Consider the following 27831-nt stretch of genomic DNA (forward strand, 5'->3'; position numbering starts at 1 on the left):
CTTTTAAATTTGAAGACATGACCAAACATACTGCATCCCCATGTTGTATAGGCTATACATACAGCCTGTCCTCTATTTATTATAAGTAAAAAATAAAGGCGACTGCTAACAAACTACCCCAAAGTAAACCAGTGGACCAAACATGGATGGATGGTTAAAAGGATAACTTTCTGTATGGCGCCACCACTTTTTCACTCATTTTTACAAAAAGGGATATCTCATTGACTCTTGAGGTAAATTAGATACTAACTATATTAGGAAAAGTTTCCGTATGGCGCCACCACTTTTTCATTCGATATAAAATAATATAGGAACTTATTTACCTGATTGATATATCCCTTTTTGTAAAAATGAGTGAAAAAGTGGTGGCGCCATACGGAAAGTTATCCCTATAATATTATTTCAAATGAAAATGAAAAAGTGGTGGCGCCATACGGAAACTTTTCCGGTTAAAAAGCACAATTGACTGAGGCATTTATACAACAAAAAACTAAATGATCGTCCAAGTTATTGTTGATGTTGCAATCATGTGTCAATTAATGAACACCGCCCTCTCGTGACAGATACCCAAATATTTCTTTACAAACCTGTCCAAAAGTCAAACACAACAACGATCGCGTAATTTAAACAAATTAGTTATGATCTATAATTTATTTTAAGTATATCATGCCATCGAAATTTACAGGAAGGCGATAATTACCCATAAAATTCCAAAATAGCGTGTCAGCCGCGTGTTTGTGTACACACACCGATCGGACGTCGATCAAAGTTGAGTGTGATCTCCAGTCGTCACAACACAATTTCTAACGGTCACTGTCGGAGTCTGGAACCCGACTATTGTGCAAGCTGCAACTATAGAGGGCGTACTAACTAAAACTTTCAGACATTATTTTTTCTTTTTTTTCACCAACATTTTTAAAACATGAGACGAGCTGATGATGTCGCTAACATTTTGCGCTCGAAATTTGTGCCGATATTTGCCTTTGGTGCGACCCTCTGCCTTATCTACATATCGAGGCCCGCTGATAGCAGCAAAGACTTGGAACAGGGTGTGTACTGCTAATTATTTTCAAGGTGTTAGGCGTAAGTTTTATTTCCTTTTTTTTCGGTGTGTCTTTATGGTAGTTGCGATAACCCTCCTGCCGACGGCAGGGTTACGCTATCGCAACTACCTAGTCTTTTTTGTGGCTCGGTTTTTGTCATGTCACATAAGCAACACCAAATAGCAGTCTATTTCCACACGCAGTGCGCAAGTTAGCATTGATGTATCCGGCAGGATATTTTGCTGACAATGGAGATGGAGATGTCGCTGTGTTGCAATGCAACAAGCATTCAATTCAAGTTTTCAACTGGAAGTTGGAACTGTTTTGTTCGTACTTTAAAAATATATTGTATTTAATAATGTTGTAGGAAGAGTACCCAGCCCAATGCTTGATTTACATTTACCGAACTACCTAACCTCTGTACTACGTCACTTCAGCAATGTGATTATATTATAATGGGAAAACTGTCTGTAGTGTATCTATTCTTACGATACGAGATATGACCACTAATTTAATTATATTTTACCAAGCAAAGGGATATATTCAAAATTATGATGATTCTATTTTAATGTCATAACGAATGAAAAAGTGTTGGCAGTATACTAAAACTTTTCCTCATTTTAAGTAGCCCATAAGGTTTATCGCGATTCAGAACCGCAATGCTTTGAGGGAAGGAATATGGGGGCAGTTTCGGAAAAGTTTCCGTATGGCGCCACCACTTTTTCATTCGATGTGAAATAATATAGGAACTTATTTACCTGATTGAAATATCCCTTTTTGTAAAAATGAGTGAAAAAGTGGTGGCGCCATATGGAAAGTTATTCGCGGTTTCTATCTATTCTATGCAGTTTCTACGACTCGCGCACGCAACGCCTATTACCTGTTTTGAGGTTCAACAGCGCCCTCTCTTGATATTTTGCTATTCGCGATAAACCTTATTGGGTTAATAGAGTGTGGGGTTTATTAAACTGTGCATTTCTTGCCCTCATACAGGAAGTGGGTCAAACTAAATTTAAGCAGACAACTGTACTGACGGGTCAGTGACGACAGCCAATTTTATTTGCACGGGTGGCAGTTGCCGTTAGGCGTCATCAGTTATCAGCTTTGTTTTCCTTGCAGTAGGAAGGGCAGACCTCGAATAACAAAATCTTTAGGGCAAGGCAACTTTGGCCTTGGGTACAAGGCCAGTAGATAGGAGGCACAAGGTCACTCAAAGATGTAAAAATAGAAAAGGCTTGAAAGCCATAAGAAATACGAGTTGTAAATCATAATAAACCCATAATGAAATTACTTTTTTTTTGTAATTAAACATGCTTTTTGTATTGAATAAGTTTAGTCATATTTATTACTAATTTGTTTAAAGCCATTGGACCCTTTTGGTACAGAAAAACAAAAAAAGTTCACAGATTTACAAATAACTTACAGGGTTTACAGAAGGTAGTGCTGAAATACTTCTCTTGAAATATTATTCCATGAAATGCTTTACTTTTTGAGAAAACAGTAAAACAATATCAATTCTCGTTAACGAGAATTACGGATTTATTTTAAACACATGTCATGACACGGCGAAACGCGCGAACACAAGGGTGGGTTTTCCCGTTATTTTCTCCCGACTCCGATGACCGATTGAGCCTAAATTTTCACAGGTTTGTTATTTGATATAGAAGTTGTGATACACGAAGTGTGGGCCTTGGACAATACTGTTTACCGAAAGGGTCCAATGGCTTTAAACAAACAACTGATTTTACAAAACTTTGATAGCCTCCATGCCCCCTGGTCATTGCATCGGTGCCCTTGAAATGCTCCAGTAGAAATGTACAACTTCCTCATAGGGTACCCTTTACTAAGAAGAAAATGCCTGGGTGCCCTTGCTCTTTTAAACAAATTAATACTTCTTTGACTAAAGAGTTTATAACAAACCGTTCAATGGATAAGACACTGGACACCTTTGTTTGGTAGTTGTCAAAGACCAGTCTTCGCACTTGATGTATCTCAACATATGCAGACAAATAACAAACCTGTGTAAATTGAAGCTAAATTGGTCGTCAAAATTGCGAGATAATAATGGAAGAAGCGAGAGCATTACAAACCAAAACAACGTATACCAAAATGCTGATGATTTTTAGATAGGCCTAAAGACATAACTGGATCTCAATAGGAGTGTCTACCATTCTCTTAGTACAAACCTGGGGAGTGTCTGGAGTCTGGACTCACTCTGGGGTAAACATAAAATAATGAAAAGACCAGTTTTATTTTCGTTACTGTGAGCAAAAATAGTGAGTCAGAAATGTTGTTGCCATTTTTTTTTTTTTATTTCAAAAAATAACATTTTTTGGAATGGTTAGGGGGCCTATTAAAAGGAAAATCAAAGTCTGGTATGTAAGAAAGGCGTTGTGCATGTTCAGTGTCTGCACAATGTATTGTTTACAACAACAAAATACTAATTTGTATGCATTGTTCAAATAAGTAAAGAGAATTATCACGTTCCCCCTTTTCAAACAAGTTTGTCACAAATTAATTTTCAACTTCATTACACAAATTTCTTTACTAGAAGACAAACTTCTGTTTATCAAAATCTTTAAAATGTAGACACTTTTGCTTTATAATTCTCCTCGATATTCTTCGATAATAATGCATCAAATTATTACTTGATAAGCCTTCGATTTCACAAAACTCTTCCTAAGTTAAAGCCATGGGACACTTTCGGTAAACAGTATTGTCCAAGGCCCACACTTTGTGTATCACAAATTATATATAAAATAACAAACCTGTGAAAATTTAGGCTCAATCGGTCATTGGAGTCTGGAGAAATTAATGAGAAAACCCACCCTTGTTTCCGCACGTTTCGCCGTGTCATGACATGTGTTCAAAATAAATCCGTATTTTATTTTCACCATTACCTTCTGTAAGTTATTTGTAAATCTGTGAACATTTGTTTTTATTCTGTTCCGAAAGTGTATAATGGCTTTAAGACTAATCTTAGGACTTAGGACGAGTCCCAACCCTGCACTGTAGCATGCAGACCTTAAGATTAATCCTAAGTTAGGACGAGTTACTCGTCCTAACTCAAGATAAGACGAGTCCTAACACTTTGTGAAATTGACCCAAGGGCAAGGGGTCTTTTCACTTTTTTTCATCCCTGTGGCCTGATAAATTGAGTGCTGAAATTACAAAAGGTTTCCGTTCAAAATTGCTGTCATAATAGCATCATACTTTGCTAACAAAATTCTTTGCTTCTAATGTTGTAAATTTAAAGCTGCTTGATTTGGCAGTCTAATTATTTCTGTCTGACCTTCAAGATAGGAGAAATTAGTAAAGATTCAACTTTTCTAAATAGGTTTTTCAGTGCAAAATTACGTTTTTGCTCAGAGCAAAAAAAAAAATGCAATGTTTGTGTCACAAGAGGGCGCTATTGATCATGTTATAAAAGAAACTTCCACACCACCAGTTACACACACACGTACGCGTGCAAGACTGATGTTCAGCTTTTTTGTGTGTTGTCAAAGTTTTGAAGCCAAACTTCATAGTAAAAACAGACCAAATTCAGGATAAATAGTTATCATACATTTCAGCAAATTTATGAATGACTGGGTACAGTGTTTTGAAGCTTGAAGATTATTTCGTTGTGACAGACCAAGTGACCAACCGTGAGTGAGTGGTAGTGTAGTGCATGCAGTTTAGTTTGCAAACTTTCTTCACTGAACGAATGGGTGCATCAAGTTCAACAGGTGAAATTTTGAAACTTTTTTGATATAATTATAAATATTAGCAGTGTTTATTTTGTCATTATAATATCAGCTTCCTTTTGGATAACTTACGCATGGCGGCACCACTTTTCACTTACTTTTACAAAAAGGGATATCTCATTGAGGATTAAAAATTAGATTTAGAAGATATTAATATTAATATTATTATATATTTCTTTTCATAATGATTAATTTAATCATCAGATTCTTACCGAATGAAAAAGTGGTGGCGCCATACAGAAAGGTTTTCTTTCTATTTCTATAATTGCAAGCAAATAGTTATGCCCATGGCCTGACGTAACGTTTCGGCCTGAGCAGGGTCTTTGAAAAAATCTGCACCTTGTCCTTGCCACCAATTTCTCAATTTTTTTGTTACACATGAGGTTTTTTCCTGTGTCTGTATTTTGGATGGATATATGCGGAACCCTTCTTGATGGGTAAGACAAAAGTTCAGTGTAATTTGAGCTATTAACTTAGGGCCAAATTGGTGGCAAGGTGCGGAAAACTTGCCAGGGTCTGTCTTTCTTTAATAACACAGTAACAGCACGGAACATGCATCTAGTGACAGAGTCACACTGGGCTGTTTTGTAGTTTTTTATTTTTTATTCTTGATTCGTTTAATAATCCTTTTATTTCATAAAAGGGGGGGGGGTGTCCTCTAAAAAGGAAGTGGTTAGAGAAGCTAAACTATTTGTTGAGGTGGGGGCTGCTAATAATGCATGCAGCATGTACTTGCAAACTTACACAGTTTAAAGATAATGATTGTAGAAAGCTTCCCTTAAAATATTACTTACTGAGATGCTGCAATAGTTTTTCATAAATTAGTTAAAAAAAGATTTCACACATGTTATTGTTGTCTCATAAGCTGACAACTATTTCAGCATACCGTATTTAAGCGACTTTTCTGAAAACATTGCTCTGAGATTGTCACTATTTTTTCTCAAAAACTTGATGTCTTTAAAAGCTGAAACTTCTACAGGTAAATTATATTACAACTTCATTCACAGTGAGTAGGGATTCATGTCATGGCCAAAAAATTGATCTAAAAAAGGTATCAAAGCAATTTAAAGGCAGTGGACACTATTGGTAATTAATTAATCAAAGTAATTCTTATCATAAAACCTTTCTTGATTACGAGTAATGAGGAGAGGTTGATAGTATAAAACATTGTGAGTCTAACAGCTCCCTCTGAGGTGATGTAGTTTTCGAGAAAGAAGTAATTTTCCATGAATTTGATTGCGATACCTCAGATAATATTAGAATTTGAGGTCTCGAAATTAAGCATCTGAAAGCACACAACTTCGTGTGACCATGGTGCGACATTGAGGGTGTTTTTCCTTTCATTAGTATCTCGCAACTTCAATGACCGATTGAGCTCAAATTTTCACAGGTTTGTTATTTTATGCATATGTTGAGATAAACCAACTGTGAAGACTAGTCTTTGACAATAACCAATAGTGTCCAGTGTCTTTAACTAGTCAGAGCTTCCAACTCATAGAGTTCCAAAACCCTCCCTGAGTCTGCAAAATGTCCCTGATAAACCACCCTTTCCATGTCAGACTGATGAACAAATTTGAAAAACTCTGCTTAATGGAAACGTTTCCTCTTCTAAATATCTCCCTGATTCTAACATTAATATCTCTCTGATTCTAACATTAATATCTCCCTGATTCTAACATTAATATCTCCCTGATTCTAACATTAATATCTCCCTGATTCTAACATTAATATCTCTCTGATTCTAACATTAATATCTCTCTGATTATAACATTAATATCTCCCTGATTCTAATATTAATATCTCTCTGATTCTAATATTAATATCTCTCTGATTCTAACATTAATATCTCTCTGATTCTAACATTAATATCTCTCTGATTCTAACATTAATATCTCTCTGATTCTAATATTAATATCTCTCTGATTCTAACATTATATCTCTTTGATTCTAACATTAATATCTCTCTGATTCTAATATTAATATCTCTCTGATTCTAATATTAATATCTCCCTGATTCTAATATTAATATCTCTCTGATTCTAACATTAATATCTCTCTGATTCTAACATTAATATCTCTCTGATTCTAATATTAATATCTCTCTGATTCTAATATTAATATCTCCCTGATTCTAATATTAATATCTCTCTGATTCTAATATTAATATCTCTCTGATTCTAATGTTAATATCACTCTGATTCTAATGTTAATAATGGACACCCTGGCTGTTTTATCTGTCAGTACATGTACCCATGTATACATGTACACAGTATGTATTGTAAGTAAACAATTTGGACACCCAGTTTGTTTATAATTTCCAGCAAATTTGGACACCCACCCTCTTATCAAATCCCGACTAAAACCTTGTGCAAAATCTCCCTGATTACCAGATGCAAATGTTGTTCTTATTTTTATTTGCTTGACAATTTACCTGTGGTGCTATAACTAAATCCATGGTAACTTATTTGTCTACTCAATATCAAGACCATTTTTATACATATTTTATAATAAGCTCATTGTCAATGAACATAAATTGATAGACGGATGCTTGACACTTCACAGAGGCAGTTTAGGCGATTGTCTCCATGCCCCCTGGTCATTGCCTTGGTGCCCTTGAAATGCTCCATTAGAAATTAACAATTTCCTCATACTAAAGAGAAAATGCCCTGTCAAAAACAAAGCATCTGGCCTCTGTACACCCTCTATACTAATTGGCTTTATTGAATAATAGGCCAGGCCTTGACCCATCTTTAGCAACTGAACATTTTTCGATACAGTATGTGATCGACAGTACTTACTACAGCATGTTAGTAATTTGAACAGCCCATTTTATAGATGGGGGTGTCATTCGCTGTTGTTAAGTTTTTAAAGCAAAGAGGCTGCACAAATCATAACTTCTAAATGGAAAACGCATTATACATATTGAAGATTATTTAAAAACAAATTCTGAAGTAATCTTTTGTGAAGGATATTTATAGATAAACACTTAAAGTGTAAATTTATGTTTATTTTGAAATCTCAACAAGTAGAAAAATCAAACAAAATTTTGTCGGGTAGCGTATTTATTTTCTGTTGTTAGGCGTGTTATCATAGTCACACTTTTCCGACCTTTGTGACAGCAGCAAAATAATATTGAAAAATCTAATCTAAAGAACTGTTCATACAATCACTAACAATGGTAGCAGTCGTGACTCGCCATCTACGTGTATTTATAATAATTCCCTTACCCATCGATGCACATCTGATTCATGTAGTTCATGTCTGGCTGATACAGATAGTGTGTAGTGACTGAGTGAGTGGGCTGGGGTTTGTGCACAGTAGATTGCTACAGACTCCGAGAGGCACTGGTTGTGGATATTGTAGTAACACTCTTAATACTGACAGTTCTTATTGTTGTGGATTGTTGATGCCATTCTTTTTGTGGATTGTTGACACCGTTCTTGTCATAGAATCAACCTACCAGATAACACATCTCAGTGAATTCAATTGATAAAAGACAAGGCCATCTTCGACTACAGCACTCTATAAACCCATCTCATCAAATGATGCCTTGGATGTTATATTGAGGCCAAGGAGGGTAGCCGAGTGTATTTATTGCGTGGACGATGTTTTCACCGAATCATTCCATGCATAGGACTATGCTTCTTGAGGCCATCGAGAAGAGGGAGTTAGGGAAGACTAAGCCGGCCGTCTATAAACCACCGAGTAAAACAGGTAGCGTGATGTGAGATGTTGAGATTAATGTTGTGGAACTCAATCAAATGATTAATTTATTTACTGTACATGTTTTGTAGCCCTGTACATGAATTTAACAGTTTTGCTAGCCTCCTGCTTCGTTCTTGAAAGCGCAAGGGCACCAAGGCGTTTTCGTCTTTTAGAGGTCACCTCTTCGATGAGTCCAGACATTTTAAGTTATTTTGGGAATGTTTGAAGGGGCACCAAAGGCAATGAGGAGTGGCAACAATGCCTTATTTTCCTCCGTGCGGCATCAGGTCTGGGGGTGATTTTGAGCTCTTGAGGGCAAGGCAGTTTCAGGAAATGGAGGGAGAAATTTTTCTGCCACATTTCAAACAGCCCCAGGGCACATTTGCAAAGGGCATTGAGGAATTTGCCGTACTATTACTTATATGCCTGTACTGTATCAATATTTTTAATACAGTCCTTGACTAGGTTGAGGTGCCACAGCACTTTGAGGTTTATAATTTTCTTATAATGACTTTTTATGGATGTGGACTTACATACGTACTTTGTAGATTGTCTTGGGAAGTAAGGAGGGAAAGGGGATGTTGAAATGATTTTGGCGCATATGTGTGATGTTCATGTATATTGATGATAGTGACTAGCCTTGTCCAAAGGTTCTTTACGCAACCACCGGCCCGCTCTGAATTTACGCTGCATAGACATTGTACCGACGGTAACAGTACTTGATACCGTGGGGTCGAAGCTTGGTTTTTCAAGGTTGTTGTACCTCGTACAATGAGGCCAGATCAGGCGGTTGTACGAGGTACAACAACCTCGAAAAAACCATGCTTAGACGGTATCAAGTACTGTTATGTACCGCGGTATAGTATCTATCAGTCATGATACTCTTCTACTTTATTCTGATTTCAGATTTTTTTATTTTTTTTTAAATAAACTGAGAAGTTTGTCTTTAGCCTTTGTCAGCACTTGTACTAGGTAAAATGTTCCTACTTTTTTTCCAATGCCAAATACCATGCCACTAGTTTGTACAGAATACTTTGTAGCCCTACAAGTAAAGTGTATTGAGCATTGGAAATATGTTTTGTGCTAACATTTTTTTTATTTTTTTTTCCAAATTTGTCTACTCTTTACATTATTTTTTATTGTATAATTGTGTAAACTCCTTCTACTCTGGCTATCATTGGATAAAAACTTGGGGAATTTTCAACAGGCAGTTGAGTACATCACATCAGCGGTGTATTATGCAAAGAATTTGATGAATTCAACTACATTGACCTGTCACTGTTTCTTCAATACATGTGTGGTGTGCACAGCCCCAACCCAAAGGGAAACAGCTGAACGTGTCTTGAGCAAATATGCACTGCACTGTTAGCATTTTTATCTGGTTTAAAGGCCACTATTGGTAATTACTCAAAATAATTATAAGCATAAAACCTTGGTAACAAGCAATGGGGAGAGGTTGATAGTATAAAATATTGTGAGAAGCGGCTCCCTCTTAAGTAGCGTAGTTTTTGAGAACTTGGAATTAGATTTTGAGGTCTCGAAATCAAGCATCTGAAAGCACACAACTTCGTGTGACAAGGGTGTTTTTTCTTTCATAGTTCGCATATCTCGCAACTCCGACGACCAATTGAGCTCAAATTTTCACAGGTTTGTTATTTTATGCATATTTTGAGCTTTATAAAATAAAAAAAAATGAGAAGACTGGTCTATGACAATTACCAATACTGCTCAGTGCCTTTAATGTTCAGATGATAAAGAATATCCCACGGTCATGGGTGCAGGCTAAAGTAACCAGCAACCAGCGTTGGAATGTGGTTGCTTTGTAGGCCTGATTACACTGTATTGTTTGTGCAAGCTTTGCCTGTAACATAAACAGTATTGTCTGAACTTGATGCTGACATTAGATCATAGAGTATGATTAGATACACATTGAAGTCATGAAATACTTCTGTTGAGTAAAAAGAAACATGTATACCCTAGTACAAATAATATTAAACCATTCCTGTGACGTCACTCTATTGTTGAAAGTGTAGATTATTTTTACGAATCTACACTTACATATGTACATGTACCTGTATATTTGATACGAAGCTACACCTAAGTGTAGACTCGTAACATAATCTACAGTTGAGTGTATTTTCATTATAATAGTTCAACTTGAAAATTACGGTCTTTCCAAACTGAAAGATGAGATGAAGTGCAACAAAGCATTGGCTAGCTGAATATATGTTATCTTTCAATTTACAAAAACTTGTTTCCAGTTTAGTTAGCTGAGCAAACTGACGTTGTACTCGATAATGTTGCAACGACTAAAGAGTGCCTCTATATGTTTTAAAATGTTTATAAAATGTGACCAACCGTCATTTGTTATAGTATACAAAATTAGATATAGGCCTAGTGTTGTTACTATTTAGAAATCCAATTCATTCAAACTGTTATATAACCAATGGGGGAAATAGTTTCAGTCAGAGAATATAAAATGTAGATTTGTGAATAGAATGTACTCGCCTTCGGCTCGTACATTCTATTCACGAATCTACACTTTATCGTCCATTTTCTTTGACATAACACTGAGCAAGGACTGATGGTGCATGAATGCTGCTTTTCAAATGCCGGGTCATCTCTGTGGAGCACGTCCCCCTTCAACTCAGAAAAGCAGTGGACCATTTGTCATGTCACAATGAACATCACAAAACGTTGTGCGTAACCAAAAATCCACAAGTTATTATTATGCTGTATTCTGCAAATGAGATTAAAATCTTTCTTAAAGTGCTACATGTAGTTTAAAAAGAAAACAATGTACATTTAAGTTTCTGGCCTTGTAGAATAAATTTTGGTTTTTGAAAAGTTTTGAGCCACAAGCCCTGCAGTCTTGTAGAATTTTACCCCAAAGTCGAGCCTCGTCAATGCTCACTGTCTTTGAATCAATATAACGTACAGCAGGCCTGATACTTCACAGAGGCACAATAGGCGCTTTCCTCCATGTCCCCTAATCATCTCTTGGTGCCCCTTAAAAAAGCTCTCAGTAGAAATTTTCAGTTTGCTCATAGGGTGCCCTTTATCAGGGAGAAAATGCCTCAAGGCATCATTTATGCACCAACAGAATGTTGTTTTTGACAAATATCAATGCTTTACCAGGCCTACATGTACATGTATATGTTTCGTTTTGAAAGGACAAGTGCACCAATTGTTTTTGGTGCACTTGTCCTTTCAAAAACTAAGCATACAGGCCTGGTACAGCATTGATATTTGTCAAAAACAACATTCTGCTGGTGCATAAATGATGAGGTCAGTTTAAACAAGGACGGACGCTTAATTAAAACGGAGGCACCGTTTGCCCTTCACCGGCTTGTTCTTCGTGGGAGTGTAGGAGCTTTAAGAAGGTCAAGAATTAGGTTTAGTATTGGCCAGGGAAAATTATCACCATCGTCATCATCAAAAATGTTTTTTATCCATTAAGCTTGGGCGATATCGATTTATTTTAATCACGATATATCGGCAACAATATATCGCGACATTCGATATTATCGCGATTAATTAAATTTGACATCATCAGTCTTTTAACTCCCAGTGAAAGTTGTAGAAGAGACAGTCATAGCATAAGATGGGTGTTCTAATGACCTATTCTTCTGGTTTTACTCCAAACCTATGGGGTGCAAGATGTCTCAGCTAGGAAATACATCGCGATATTGCAATACTTAATCGATATCGCGATATACCGCGATATATCACGATATATCAATATTTCGATTAAAACCAAATCGATCCGATATCGAAATCGTTTCCAAATTAGTATCGCGATATTCGATAATATCGTAGTATCGCCCAAGCTTATTTTTCATCCTATGAAATCACAGGGACAATGTTTGCCTTAAATTGCATGGATGAGTAATACAGATTTGTGTAGAAATTCAGACTAGTTTTTGTCGGTCTGGTGTTTAAAAAATAGCTGTAATTTCTTCAGATACAAAGAAATCATGATCTTGGGTTGACTTTTCCATCGTTTATTGAACATCGGGCGTGTCCATCATGGTGTTGGCAGTAGTATATCGCCACCCAAAAGGTGTACATCCCATGTTCAACGACGATTCCTGCCTGCAGCTGCGCCAGCTAACTATGAACAGTTGTAGTAGGGGTACATACTAAAATCATTCTTAAGTAACCTCTTCACATGTACCTCCTAAAATTTAGATACTAGTTTCAGATAAAAAAAATTCAGCAGTGACACCCTGCCCTTTCATGGAATGACCTATTTAACCAATTCTGTTTTAACTTGTTTCATTAAAAGTTTTAAGGGCATTCGGACACTCAAAGTTACAACTGAATGAGTTAAAAATGCCATGAGACCCATTTTATTGAGTTAAAAATGCCGTAAGACTGACTTAAGTACTGTGTCTGAACGACCTCAATGTTAGAGCCCTGCCTGGATTAATCACAGCCATGTTTCCCAGCAGACTCAATATGTTTCTGAATGTAATCTATGAGCTGAGGCTATCTTCAGTTCCTTCTTCCCGCTGTGTGGTTATTGGTGCATTCAATCAACAGCTGTCTACATCAGCTAAAAAATAACGATGGTGGTACGGCATTCCACAAGAAACAGATTAAATTTCCAACGTGAAAAACCAAGAAGTAAAAGCTAATTAAGTCTGGGTGGCAGGCATGTACATGTGCATGTACATGTATGCTTCGTTTTTTAAAGGGCAAGGGCACTAAGGCATTTTCTCATTAAGGGCACACCACGAGGAAATTAGAAATTTCAAGGGCACCAAGGCAATGACGAGGGGGCAATGAGGCAATCGCCCCCATTGCCTCCGTGAAGTAGTGTATCGGGCTTAAAAAAAAATCCTGTCATGGGGGAAGCATCATATGTTTAGGAGTTTTTGTTCAAAATTACTGACACAAGAAAAAGAAAAAACTTTTTTCTTCTCATCCATTGGACGATTGTGTTGACTAAAAATAACTTAGGTAATTAAGGAATCAAAGTGCGGTGAAGAGGTTTTTAAATTTTCTTTTTGGTTTAAAGACGGTAATGAGGTCTGATTTTGTATCATACCTTGGACTTTTAATTTCCTCCGTTAGGTTTTTTTTTTTTTTGGGGGGGGGTCTTTTCTTTTAAACTACGTTTTCAATACAAGTTTGTGTTTTTGAGGTGCAAATATCAATTAAGGCCACGTTGTATTGTGGTGCATTTATCGTAAACGTGTATGTTGAATTTCAATGTCATCTCTTTTGCAGTAAACAAATGTACCTGTAGACTGTGTACTGTGCTGTAATGCAATGAACGGATCAATACTGTGGTTTTATAATTTTTATATCCGAATCAAAAACAAATTCCATCAATGGTAAATTATCTGAGATTGCCTCCATATGTTCACTTCAAGGACATTCCTGAACCTGTTTATTTGTTTGGTTAGAAGCAGAAGGTAGATCGGGAGATGATTTTGTTTTAATCACAAATATTAATCTTTTCTGCAAATTCACTAGCTTGTAATAACATCTTGTAATATAACTAGATTTATGCACGTTCTAGAAGTGCACATTCTAAAATACCTTGTGGATCTAGCCCTTTGGCAGATGAAATCAAATAGATGTACTTAACAACTAAAGCAAGCTAATCGAAGCGTTGAGACCAATTGAGAACTCACTCCGTGGTAGTGCAGTAAATAGCGAACCACTATAAGTATTTATAAGCTTAAGTAGTAGTCCCAGTCGATTTTCTACCTTCCTTCCAGGTAGTAGTTAATTTTCAGAACTGAGAAGTCTCCCAAAATCGGAAAATCTACTGGAATAGATAGCTGTAGTACATGTAGAATACAATGTATCAGGACTGGACATACATGCATGCCACTAGGGCATGGCCTCTGTTGCCCCCTAGTATTGGCCTTGGTGCCCTTCAAAAGTTTCCGATTGACTTAAAGATTTTCCAACGGAAGTGCCCTTTGCAAATTGAAAAGTGGGCCAGAATTGAATCAGAATTGAATCAAAAGGGCAAGGGCCCTTTTAACATGTTCGAAAATGAAACTCCAGGCCTGGAATATATAGCAAGGACAGTTCTCTAGAACCAAGTCTACCTGGCAAGTAGATACACACAAGGTGTTAACGCAAACCAAATATTATAATGATTAAAAACATTGTGAAAACTCATTGCTAAGAAACTAGACACTTCTTCCTTAATGAAAACAGGATTACCAACCAAAATTCCTAGTGAGTTTCAGGATAAGCAAATAACAGCTGAATGCCAGTAACAAGCAATATGCAACAAATTAAAATTTGGCTGGTAATCTTGTTTTTATCAAGGAAGAAGTTTCATGCTAAGCAAATTTTTGTGCTTACAGGCTTTATGAAATTGGGCCCTGTTCTGTTATGAAAGTCACTAGAGAATGTTACGGATGGAATCGGGTAGTTTATTCCTGTAAACAGGACCAATGTGAGCGTGTGATATAAAATGCAATATAATTATTGTCATGAATGATCTCTATTTTTTAGAGTGAATACAAAATTAATCAAGCAAAAAAATGAGAGCCAATAAGTAATAAGCAACAATTTTTAGGTATAATAACAATGTATCACACCGGCTCACAGTGGGCCAGAATTGAATCAAAGTGTGCCAAAATTATATCTCAACATATTTTTGGTGAAAATTATATTTAAACATATTTATGATGGAAAGTTGGTTGTAAGGGGTTTTCTGATACGTAGAATTTGATGGTCGTGGTTTTAAAGGTCTATGACGTCATCATAGTCCTGAATCGTGATTGGTCGGCAAGAGTTTAATAACTACTAATATCGTTTTGTTCATTTTTTCCCCTAGGCATATCAAAGAAACAGTTTGTGAACAAATGTTTTGCGATGCAAAGTGTGTTTTCATAAGGGTTTCTAAAAGCGGTACTCATAAAGGGTGGTCTTTCTTTGATGCTAAACAGAGAAATATGACCGCTGACACACGCACTGTCGTTACAGGTGGTTGAGTCAAAACAGGCGTTTCTCATAGGGGTATACAACTTCAAAATTGAATTATTTCCAAAGTCGCAAATTGTCGCAACCAAATTTGGTTTTAGACTGTTCCTGAAGGTTCAGGCTACTGAAAAAAGTTAGAATTAAAGCGGCAATCGGCGGCATTTTATATTTCCTATGTCTCTGATTGAAATAAATGAAAACTAGGAGCGTTTTATGGGATTTATCAGACCTTTTTAAACAGTAAACAGAAATTAAACTGATTATTAATTAAATTTTCATGAAATATGGACTATAAACAACCATCGACACGGTTTTCATGGCATTATCTTTTATGAGCCGTTCAGGGTCGCAAGTTAAAATACCCATTAAGTTCAACGGTTTTGCCGCACTTTGTTACGATTTTTTTGTCTAAATAAAGTCATAACCCTAATTTTAAAGAGTTTTTTTTCATTAATTCTTTCTTTTAACATACCCCTGGACTATTAAGAACAATAACAAAATGGAAGTACTGATTTTTGAAACAATCACCACTTGCCTATTTTGGCGCAGTTTGACCTTGACCTGGCCCACTGTGCGGCTTACACTCGTTCTCGTTCAGTGACACAAAGTGGTGTCATGGCAGAGTGGTTAGAAAGAGCATCAATATGCAAGTTCCAATGTAAAGCACATTGTTACGGTTATTGTAAAACACGCTAAAGAACAAGTTATTATCATACATTCTAAAATTAAATTAAATCATGTCAATATGATGGAGGATTCATCAGATATAAATATCGCATAATGGAACCATAAACTGTTTATAGGGTTGTGGTAAAAGGATCCATCTTAAAACAAAATCTTTGTTTTTCGGGGGAGATTAAAAATGTTTCATTCATCTTAATGTTTACAAGTTGTAGTAACACAGCATGTGCACAATGTTTCAGTTGAGTAAATATTGTTGGCGCCTTAAAATTTTTTTACTATTACTATTAGCATTATGTTAGAAATGACTCTGCCTTTAAGATGCATACATAGGGTCACTTCTTACTAAAATAACAATTTATTTTCACCCAGGACAAAAATGATTGCCCCCAGTGAATGAATCATTAATTAAGCATGAATTCCAAAATTTGTCAGTGGCTCGGCTGAATAATGAAATCAATGGCAGACCCCCCGAAGACGATTAGCGCCAAAAAGTCACCTGGTGGAAGGAAAGATATTCAAGCAATGATGTGCCCTCAGTGAACACACTGAGTCTTTTCACCCTGAGGGCTGGGGGGGGGGGGGTGATTCTAAGTGCCTAGCCATATTACAGGTGTTTATAATTAAATGGAAGTTGTGCTCAGCTTAACATAATCGTCACCAATGCCATGAACTAGCACACTGATTTGATAATCGATTCTTTGTTGTACATACACATGGAACATAAACAAATTGGTGCTCTAACTAGGCCTGGGTGACTAGTGAAGTTTACTGCTCGACTGGTTGCACCTCAAAAAGTTGCGACTACGACACTAGTCGCAACTAGTTTTTAATTCTCAAGATGCATTGTGTGCGGCAAGCGCAATATTGTCAAATTCAAGCCGAAAGGATTGAAGGATTGTGTCACTGATGGCTGATCATGTTTTGTAATAATGTTGTCGTGAATTGTAGTGAGCGACACAATTGATTCACCAAACAGGTAGTATTTTTGAAGTAGTCGTGACTAATTTTGTAGTAGTCATGGCAGCACGGAAAACCAAGTAGTTGGAAAAACGGTAGTCGCGACTGGACTAATGATTTAATAGGCGCGACTGCGACAATAGTCGCCCAGGCCTAGCTCTAATCACTAACACAGTAAATTTTGTGTCACTCTGTTGTTTTTGTATGCGCCTTGATTGGTTTGCAGTGGAAATGATAATTTCATAGAGCTGCTAAGCACCAAAGTTTGATTGGCATGACATTTTTTCCTTGATAAAAACAGGATTATCAACCAAATTTTCACATGATTTTCAGGATAACAAACAACATCTGAATACCATTACATGCAATATGCAACAAATGAAAATTTGGTTGGTAACCCTGTTTTTATCAAGAAAGAAATTTCATGCTTAGCAAATTTGTTTGCATAGCAGCTCTATGAAATTGGGCCCTGTAAAATCACCTGCTATAAGCAATTTTACGATCCTGCATTACCATGGTTTAATTGGGCGCACTACACTATCGTTTCCATCAATGTAAAATCAATATATACCCTGCCTGCACATATTCTGTTTGTTATCATATTACAGGTAGCTCAGCAGAATAAGCTTATAAGATCAGTACAGTTTTAAATTATACAGGTCATGTTGAGTTTTCCTGGGGCCAGTCTGCTTAAAAGGCACTGTACCCTATTGAAATGGAGAGCTGTTGATAATTGAAACATTGTGAGAAACGGCTCCCTCTAAAGTCATGTAGTTTTTGAGTAGAAATAATTTCTCACTGAAATATTTGAACTGGTTTCAAGACCTCAGCTGAGGTCTGGAATTCAAGCATCTGAAAGCACACAATTTTTGCGACAAGGTTTTTTTTTTTTTGGGGGGGGAGGCTGTTAAGATCAGTGCACTGCACCTCTGGAACAATCTTCCACTTTATTAGGAGCGCTGGTAGCCTTGATGTTTTTTTAAATCTGAAGCTTTTAACTGAATGTGCATTTATTGTTCCCCTACTAATACATTTTGGTTTTACTGTCTTAATATTATAATGCAGTTTTTCTATTTGGAAAGTCCTGTAAGGGTCTTGTAACATTTTTATGGATCGTTGTATTTCCTCACTTTTTCCTGTTGTAAATTTGTAATCTTTTATATTATTTTGTAATGCACTTGTGTACATTTTATGAGTGGGTGCAATATAAATGAATAAACTATTATTATGCCCTTGGTAATTGCCTCTGTGCCCTTGACATGATTTGGTAGAAATTTACAATTTCGTCATAAGGTGCCCTTTACCAAATAGAAAATATTGTCTTGTTGCATACAGGCCTGAAAACCAAAACTATCTTTATCCATGATGCAAATTTCCATCTATTAAATGTATTGTACAATACATACAGCACAAAGGCATTTGTACACTGTGCTTCATTTAGATCACAGTGGTTGATGAGGCAAATAACTCTAGAAAAAAATTTAAAAAAGAAATGAAGGAAAGGGAAACAATGAATACGAAACAAGATATCATTGGGTGAAAAGGTGAAATTTGAGGCCTGTCTTGATCATCTAAATGGATGTTGCTGAGCGCAGATGTGTCGGGAGACTGTTCCATAATTGGGGAGCCGCAAATGTATAAACGTGCTCTGACAAGATTTTCGCTGTTTGCTGCAACTGCAAGAGGTCAATTTTTTTAATTTAATTTACTTCGGACTCCATATCAACCCGGCGTTGAACTTGAAAGCCGAAAGTATCCAATCATCTACCCGCATATTCTCACGCTAATGTAAACAGTGATTCTTAATAATTCAATAAGAATTTTTTCATTAGTTTATTGAATTCATGTAGGGTCTTCTCTTATAAAAACAAAAAATGGTCTGTGAAGTGTTTTTTTGTGTGGGAGGGTTTTATCAACAGATAACAGATAAACAGATGTTTCTTAAAACAAAAAACTACTGTCGGAAGCTTTACTGCGCAACCAATATGAGCCGTGGTGAATTTTTTATGTAAATGAGAAACAGAAATGTTGTTGGTGCCCAATGTCACCTCGCTAAACATGGATTAATTCAATGTTCTTGTGAAAATGCTGTCTCATTTGTTTGCTGTTTGCATTTTTTTTTATGACAATACAACCAATCCATGACCCTACCTTGAAATATGTTCACTCTGTTCCAAAACTTTGACAGCCTATCATGTGAACTGATAAAACAGTGTAACCTCCTTGACCTTTGAAAGAAACCTTTGTGTCAACTTTGAAAGGAAAGGGCAAGGTTCACTTCTCATGTTCAGTTAGTCTCACTCTCAAGGCCTTCCTGTTAGTTTGCTGTTGAGGTGACCAAAGTTACTCCTCTTAAAGGCCTTGGACACTATTGGTAATTACTCAAAATAATTGTAAGCATAAAAACTTACTTGGTATTAACAAGCAACGGAGAGCTGTTGATAGCATAAAACATTGTGAGAAACGGCTCCCTCTGAAGTAACATAGTTTTCCGGGAAGAAGTAACTTTCCACTAAAGGGTGTTTGACCAATTGAGTTCAAATTTACACAGGTTTTTTATTTTGTGCGTTGAGATACATGTACACCAAGTGACTGGTCTGTGACAGTTAATGTACCAAAGGTGCCCAGTGTCTTTAACGGCGCTGGGGTGGATTTAACAAAGAGTTAAGACTAATAGTATTATCTCCAGTTAGGACGAGTTATTTGTCCTAACTTAGGACTAGCATCAAGTTTTTAATATCTCCTAGGACTAGTCCTAAGTTAGGACTTGTCCTGAAATCGACCCCTGGACATGTTTGGTTATCACTCAAAAAATATATTAGCATAAAAACTTGCTTGATAACCAGCAACGAAGAGCTGGTGATACATGTATTACAAAACATTGTGATAATTTTATTTATTTATTTATTTCCTCAACACCTCCACAAATGTAAAAGATAAAAGTACATCAAATTAACGTTTCCCTCTGAAGTGTAGTAACATTGAATTTGATAACAGACTTAAGGCCTGAAGCCCTTCTCAGGCATCAAAAAGCACACAAATTTGTGCACCACATTTTTTTTTTTGGGGGGGGGGAGAGAATACTGCAGTTTGTGACATTTACCAAACTTGTCAGTGACTTAAAAGGATTTTGGTACTTTTTGTAACACAAAACACAATGTCCACAGATTTACATTAACCTTACACCGTTTGAAGATAATATAGTAGAAAGCCTGCCATATAATATTAGCTGCTGAGGTGCTTTAGTTTTTGAGAAATGAGTAAAACAATGTCATGAAAATCATTTTTTACTTGCCAAAATAATTTATTAGACACATTTTTTTTTCATGACAGTGTTTTAATCGTGTTTTACTCATTTTTAAAAAGGTACAGCACCTCAGTAAGTAATATTTTCAGGGAAGCTTTCTACCTTCATTATCTTCAAACTGTGTAAGTTTAATGTAAATCTGTGGGCATTGTGTTTTTTGTTAGGAAAAAGTACCCAGACCCTTTAAAGGGACACATTGCCTTGGATCGGTCAAATTGGTCTTTGAAAAGCGTTTGTATTCGTTTGTTCTTAAATGCATATGATTAGAAAGATATTTTAAAAGTAGAATATATTGATCCACACAAGTATCACTCGAAATTGCGTGGTTTTCCTTTTACCTCGTCGACAAACACGGTCGGCTATTTATAGGAGTCAAATTTGTTACTCCCATAAATGGCCGACCGTGTTAGTGCGCAAAGTAAAATGAAAACCACGCAATTTCGTGGCAAATGTGTGTGGATCATTGTTTTAAAACATCTTTCTAACCATATGCATTTTATAACAAACGGTTGCAAATGCTTTTCAAAGACCAACTCGACCGATCCAAGGCAACGTGTTTCTTTAAGGAGGGGCTTCAAGGTCAGTTTCAATTTTGTGATGCACTCATGTTCAACACGATGATACAGCACCTTTAGTGAATAATAGAATAACAGAAAGTAACTACTTGAAACTGTTGTACTTTTTCCTGGTATGCGGGTATGAGGAAGTGCGCTCACTGTTACTTCCGGTTTAATTCATTATATATTCCAGAGCATAGCTCCTTTCAACAGCACAGTTCTCCACAGTATCAATGTAACATCAACCTTGAGGATCTTTCTTTTATCTTTGCAGACTACTCCGAACGAGGGAAATACGAAATGTCGATTGACAAGGAGGAATTGAAGAAACGGCTGACACCTTTGCAATACAGTGTCACTCAGGAACACGGCACTGAACAGTAAGTTGAAACCGATTTGAAATAAATATTTATCTTTGTGCCATGTTGGTGAACTTTTGTTTAACTTATGCCCGGTCAATACTTCCTGCTATTTGACGTGAATTTGACAGCACAACTCTGTGTTCGCTGTGATATTTGCATCAGAGTTGAGCACATCTCACCTGATGCGAATTGTTAGTTGCGAATTTGTAACGCCAACATTCGTATCGCATTCGCATTCCCAGGAAGTATGAACCAGAAGTATGAACCGAAAGTATGTTGGATCCATTTTCAAAAGAGTTTACCAACCATTTGAAACCTTCCTTCAAAACCACAGTGGATGGAATTGAATGGTCTGACCCCCAAAATAGTGAAGTATACAGTTTTCGATGTTCACCTCCCGCAACAACAAAAAATCAGTCCAGATTTGTCCCTATTTCTGGGATACCAATGTTGGCAGGTATGTTAAGAGCACCAAATTCAAACTCTGATGTTTCTGATCAGCAGAGTGTGGGTTCGAATCCCCAGCCGTGACACTTGTGTCCTTAAAAGCAAGACACTTAACCATTACTTCGTCCATCCGATGGGACGTAAAGCCTGAGACTAGCCTGAGACTAGCCTGAGACTAGCCTGAGACTAGCCTGAGACTAGCCTGAGACTAGCCTGAGACTAGCCTGAGACTAGCCTGAGACTAGCCTGAGACTAGCCTGAGACTAGCCTGAGACTAGCCTGAGACTAGCCTGAGACTAGCCTTCTGACCCTTATTGTATAATGGAGTACCCGTCCTTCGGATGGGACGTTAAGCTGTTGGTCCCATGTGTTCTGTAACGCATGTTAAAAAAAAAAAAAAAACAACTAGTGTACATTATCAAAAGGAGAAGGGGTTTGCCCCGGTGTCCCTGGTTGTGGCTGCTGAATGCGCCGTAGTACCTAGTAAACCTTGGTGAGCCCCTACATAATTGGGCCTCAGAATTCATCACTGCAATAACCTATCTTTCTAAAAGTTTGTATATACTCAGTGCCTTGAGTACCTTGTTTGGTACATTTGCAATAAGACTTTGATATTATTACATTATTATTATTATTATAATTGTGTACATGAGTTCCACACTTGTCTTTAAGAATAAGTGATCCTTACATTTATTTGTTGCTTTTTTTTTCCAGAGCGTTTTCTGGTGAATATTACAAACTGAAGGATGATGGGCTGTACCATTGTGTGGCGTGCGACGCTGTGTTGTTTAGGTGAGCCACCAAATCATGGTCTAAATTGAATCCTTTTCCATCAATCATTCAATTGTTAAGGTTCCAATCCAACGGTCGTTGCTCATAGCACTGGTATTATAGACATTAAACCTGTGTGTCTGTTATTTTATTTGCTGATAAACCTGAGTGGATTTCTGAGCGTCTTGTCACAACAGAATTTGTACTGTAGGCAACTTGAAGGCAACCAGTTGCGGCGCTCCAGAAATGAACACTTGGGTAATTCCTCCAAAAGCATTTCAATGTCCAAAGAAAGATATATGAAAATTCAAATGTGGATGCCATCGGCGTAACCACAAGAGGGTCGGGGAGGGGGGGGGGGGTCACACACCCCACAATATTCCAGTGTCCCCACAAGTGCCCCCCCCCCCCCCCACATTGAAAACAGTTCTGTTCATGACGCTGGTTTTCTAAGAGATTGGCTGGTTGCCTGTAAATTGCCCTGTGTATTTTGCTGTGAAAGTTTACCAGCTTTGCAAAGCCGTTTGAGAGTTTAATATTTACTTTATAAGCACATTGTCATTTTATTACTGCTTGCGGTGCTGTGAATGATCATTATACACTTGCATTGTCATGAACTATTTTTTGTTTGCATTGTTTTGAATTATTATATCATTGCATTGCCGTGAACTATTTTTTATTGCATGGCTGTGAATGATTATTATATCACTTGCATTGTCATGAACTATTTTTTATTTGCATGGCTATGAATGATTATAATATACATTGCATTGTCCTGAACTACTTGTTTTATCACTTGCATTGTTTTGAATGATTACAATAATACTTGCATTGTTTAATTGCATGGCAATGAATTATCATTATTTGCATTGCTATGAATGATTATAATATACTTTGCATTGTCCTGAACTATTATTACTTGCATTGTTTTGAATGATTGTAATATGACTTGCATTGTCCTGAACTATTATTACTTGCATTGTTTTGAATGATTGTAATATGACTTGCATTGTCCTGAACTACATGTATCACATGCATTTGATATGAATTATTATAATATAACTTGCATTGTCCTGAACTGTTTCATTATAGCTTGGATTGTCCTAATTTGTTACATTATTACATGCATTGTCCTGAACTATTTTCACTTACATTTTCATGACTGATTGCCACTTGCAATGATTATAATATTACTTGCATTGTCTTGAACTATTATCACTTGCATTGTTATGAATGTATGATTGCTTGCGTTTTTATGAATTATCTTGATGATTGTCTTCACTTTGTATTTGTTTGTGCTCATGCCTTTGGCTAGGATTTGTAGATATACTGGCCATATTTTTGTGGTATAATGAACTTATCATGAACAGTCTTTTATTTATGAAACCCCCATTGATCCCATTCACTCTTACAGTAAACCGTTGTCGAAACAGAATCCGGCAGTAGACATGCTTTGCATGGAATGTAGTTATTCAGTTATATGCAAATGCAACATGTGTTGACCAATGAGATTAGTTTAATTAACTGGTTCAGTTTGACGTCGGGGAGTTTTGGTAGTTAGGCCTAAGCTTTTGTTATTTCTTTGAAAGAACACTGAATGAGGGACTTTTGTGACGCTAGAGACCAGCAGACTTACCATGTTAATTCTATTTTTCTTGGTTATGTGCGCATGCTCAGAACAATGTAAACAATGGAAATTTAACTGGTAAGTCTGTTGCCACCTCGCGTCCCAAAGTGTACCATTGAAACGACATGTTGATTTGACATTTTCTGTGTTTGTCTCTTTACAGATCGAACGAGAAATATGATTCTGGATCAGGTATGTCACTGTGTCTGCATGTAGATATTTTCAGTCTGCACTAGTCAAAGCGTTTTCTGGTTCATAATGGTATTTGTAGAAAAATATTGACTGTTTTTACTTGTGTTATGGGCCAAATTTCATAGAGCTGCTTAAGCACAAAAAGCAGCTACGCATGGCAAAACTTTGCTTACCAGAAGAACGTTACCAGCCAAACTGCTATGTCACATGTACAGTTTGTGACGGGTGTCCTGCTCATTTCTGCTTAGCAGAAATGTGTCAAGCAATATTTTCTACTTTCAAAACCAAGCAGCTCTGTGAAATGGACATGGTTATACCCTGGACTCTAGTGAGTTTGTATCTGTTGGTTTTATGGTTTACATTTTATTGTGAACTTTGTAAATGTTTTTTTGTACTTAAAGGAACGTTACAGAATTGGTAAGAAAATAAAACCGTGAAGATCACGGATTTACATCAAACTTACACAGTCTAATGATGATGATAGTAGAAAACATTCCTTGAAATATTTCTGTCTGATATGTCATATTTGATGAGAAATAAATAATTTAACTTTGCGTTTGGAGTTTATCGCTCAGTGAGCGTTTTATTCATTTTTTTGTTTGCATCAATGTCATGCAAAATGTGTAATCGGTTTTTCACTATTTTCATGGACCCAGATGGCCGATCGATCTCAAACTTCTACAGGTTTGTGTGTTCGGTGTACAAAAAGTGCTTATACTCAGAGATGCAACTTTTCCGTACTGCCAGCAACTGTTCTGTTAGCAAAACCAATTCTGTAATGTTCCTTTTAAGTTGCATTTTTTTCTTTTTTACTGTATTATGGTGTTCATGCATCTGTTTTCTCTATAAAGCTTTGAATTCTATATGGTGTACTTTTTCTTAAAATGTTTTGTGTAATTTTCTTAAAGTATTTTTTTACTGTCATGCACCCTCTAAAAGGCTGGTCCTGGAGAGAGCGCAATATACAATCCATAAATAATTGTGAAACTAAAATGATCTTGATTTGCAAATTTGACCTGTCTAGGTTGGCCATCATTCTATGATTTAGCCGAGAAGGGGTCTGTCAAGCTGCACAGAGACTCAACGCATGGGATGGTACGGACAGAGTGCGTCTGTGCAAAGGTGAGCAACAATCGGACATTTTGTGGCACTTTGACCCAAAGGTGTAGAGCGGTGTCTTACTAACTAAACCACCAAGATTTTCCGGTAGCTAGAGGCATTTCGAATCCTTCAGTTACAATGCAGAGCTAACATACATCAATGTATATGGGTAAAACCAAAATTAATATTCTTTATTCCAATGCAATTTTCCATCCTATTACTCTCAAACTCTTAAAAACTGTTCGAAACTCACTTCACAGAATTTTTTTGTTACCAATAACCACTTTGGTTTAATTTTTTTCTTCCGACAGTGCGGGTCTCATCTAGGTCACGTCTTTGATGACGGACCAAGCCAGACCGGGAAAAGATTCTGTATCAACTCTGCTTCTCTCAAGTTCAACCCCAAGAAGAAGCCAGAAAAATCAGATTTATAGCCGGAAATTAAAAAATCAAGACGTTATTTTTTTATATCTGGTTGGCTAACTTTTCATAAAAACTAAAGACAAATTTATGTAGATAAGAGCATAATAATAACTGTTATAATAATTATGGTTTGACTTTAATACAGAAGTGAATTGGATTAAGGGTTTTATTTCAAGGAAGTCTTAAAGTGGATAAGGAGGGGGGAGTCAAAGACTTTTATCTGATGTTTTTAGGGCATTACAAAGTTTGTAGATTTTTTTAAGAAGATCTCCCCGTATTTAGTTAATTTCGTTGTGAGAATCGATAATTAACTTTATGGAAAAACTTGTTTGGGGGGGGGGGGGGGTCTGGGAGTGGTGTGTTTGACAACTTGAATGATTTCACAATAAAAGTATATAAATATTCCGAGTCATGGATCTTCATTATTAAAGTTGATTTATTTTTCTTCAAACCTCGGCCATTTTTAAAGTGTTTGAATTGCCTTAGAACTTCAGTTTGGTGTACTTAATGTAAATATCTCTGCATTTTTAGGACTCTTTTGTGATTGATGACAATAGGCATAAATAATATTGAAGTCTTATATAGCACACGTATCTTCCAACAAGGTACTCAAGGCGCTGAGTATGTACAAACTTTCAGAAAGATAGGTTATTGCAGTAATGAATTCTAAGACCCAATTATGTAGCACATTAAAAGGGTTTACAGGGTGCTACGGCGCATTAAGCAGCCACAACCAGGGACACTGGGGTGAACCCCTTCTCTTTTCGATAAGTGCACTGGGTTCTTTTACATGCGTAGCACAACGGCGCTACGTCCCATCCGAAGGGCAAAGTAATGGTCCAGTGTCTTGTTTAAGAACACAAGTGTCACGACTGGGACTCCGACCCTCACTCTGCTGATCAGCAACGCCAGAGTTGAATTCGGTGCTCTTAACCGCTCGGCCACGACACTTGCATTGAGGCGCTTTATAAAGCGCTTTTAAAATTTGTGTCAAAGCACCTTGCACTTTTCATTGAGCCTTTAGCATCCCTAAACCCCATCTCAACTCCTTTGGAGTATGCAGCACCGGAAACTAAATTAGTGCACATGCTACTAATCATTCACATCAACAATCTCTACCCTAGCAGGTACCCATTAACTCCTGGGTGCAGAGAAGCAATTGTGGTACAGATTCTTACCCAAGAACCCAAGTTGTCATGACCTGGATTTGAACCCACACCTTTTTGACTCGGCCATCAGATGTTAAGTTTGATGCTCTAGATTGCGCGGCTGAGACATGCTATATGCTTGCCATTCTGAAACGTTTGTATTAGTGATTCACTATTTTGGAATGTCATTTTAAAAAAGTCTCAAATTTTAAACTGGTCACAAAATCTTAGGAAACTTTTTGTAACCAAGTATATCTTTATTATTTATTACTCTCTTTGTATATGCTATATTATCAATGCAAAGCTGAAATGTTCCTCTTTAAAATGATATCAATATAAACCACAAGAGACACTGACTGGGTAAATTTTTAAATGATTTTTGGGGTTGAACAAAGAATTAACTAGAGTGGGATTCGAACCAACGACCTCCGGATTAACGTGCCGGCGCTCTACCAACTGAGCTATCTAGCCCAATGTTGGCGGTGTGTTCCTATTTTGTCAATATCTTTGTTTCATTAAATGATACCACATTTGCAATGATTACATGTTGCTGAATTTTGTTACATGAATGACAATGAGGCAAAGACACAATTTAAATTGGCCAAAATTACCATTAGAGAGTAACAAATAGTAAATGTATACTTGGTTAAACAAAGTTTCCTAACTTTGTGTGAGCAATTTATTTAATACCTCTGCAGAATTCCACATTGATGTGGACCTTTAAAGAAATATCAATGTTCAATTTAACTAGTTATTAAGAAAAGCAATGATAATTTAAGATTGTCTCACAGGGAGATAAGGTTG

The 27831-nt window shown here is 36.7% G+C and overlaps 2 protein-coding genes across 6 annotated transcripts in view; one reads left to right on the forward strand and one right to left on the reverse strand.

The window, feature by feature from the left end:
• The window catches only part of LOC117306473 (DDB1- and CUL4-associated factor 1-like), a 40677-nt gene extending 32578 nt beyond the window's left edge, over positions 1-8099 (reverse strand). The window contains exon 1 of the mRNA XM_033791020.1: positions 8017-8099. Within this exon, the coding sequence (XP_033646911.1) occupies positions 8017-8048 (32 nt within the window). The 5' untranslated portion in view covers positions 8049-8099. The remainder of the gene's footprint in view (positions 1-8016) is intronic.
• Positions 896-26516, forward strand: LOC117306484 (peptide methionine sulfoxide reductase MsrB-like). 5 transcript variants are annotated; one of them, XM_033791046.1, is made up of 6 exons: positions 896-1049; positions 21231-21336; positions 22480-22557; positions 24327-24355; positions 25380-25477; positions 25768-26516. In XM_033791046.1, exons 1-6 carry the CDS (start codon positions 923-925, stop codon positions 25888-25890), a joined length of 561 nt encoding a protein of 186 aa, XP_033646937.1. In that variant the 5' UTR covers positions 896-922; the 3' UTR covers positions 25891-26516. The 5 variants fall into 5 exon arrangements, with proteins under 5 accessions (XP_033646937.1, XP_033646918.1, XP_033646928.1 ...); XM_033791027.1 differs by having other exon boundaries at positions 897-1083; XM_033791037.1 differs by having other exon boundaries at positions 897-1074.
• The last annotated feature ends 1315 nt before the right edge of the window (positions 26517-27831 follow it).

This window comes from Asterias rubens, chromosome 2 (genome assembly GCF_902459465.1).
Source record: "Asterias rubens chromosome 2, eAstRub1.3, whole genome shotgun sequence".
Classification (NCBI taxonomy): Eukaryota; Metazoa; Echinodermata; class Asteroidea; order Forcipulatida; family Asteriidae; genus Asterias; species Asterias rubens.

What these genes read in the sequence shown, in the direction of transcription:
- LOC117306484 (XM_033791027.1), top strand. Translation starts at nt 936, where the DNA reads ATGATGTCGCTAACATTTTGCGCTCGAAATTTGTGCCGATATTTGCCT. An exon ending in TTATTTTCAAGGTGTTAGGC is followed by an intron (nt 1,084 to 21,230) that starts GTAAGTTTTATT and finishes TTATCTTTGCAG; the next exon opens with ACTACTCCGAACGAGGGAAA. An exon ending in TGCGACGCTGTGTTGTTTAG is followed by an intron (nt 22,558 to 24,326) that starts GTGAGCCACCAA and finishes GTCTCTTTACAG; the next exon opens with ATCGAACGAGAAATATGATT.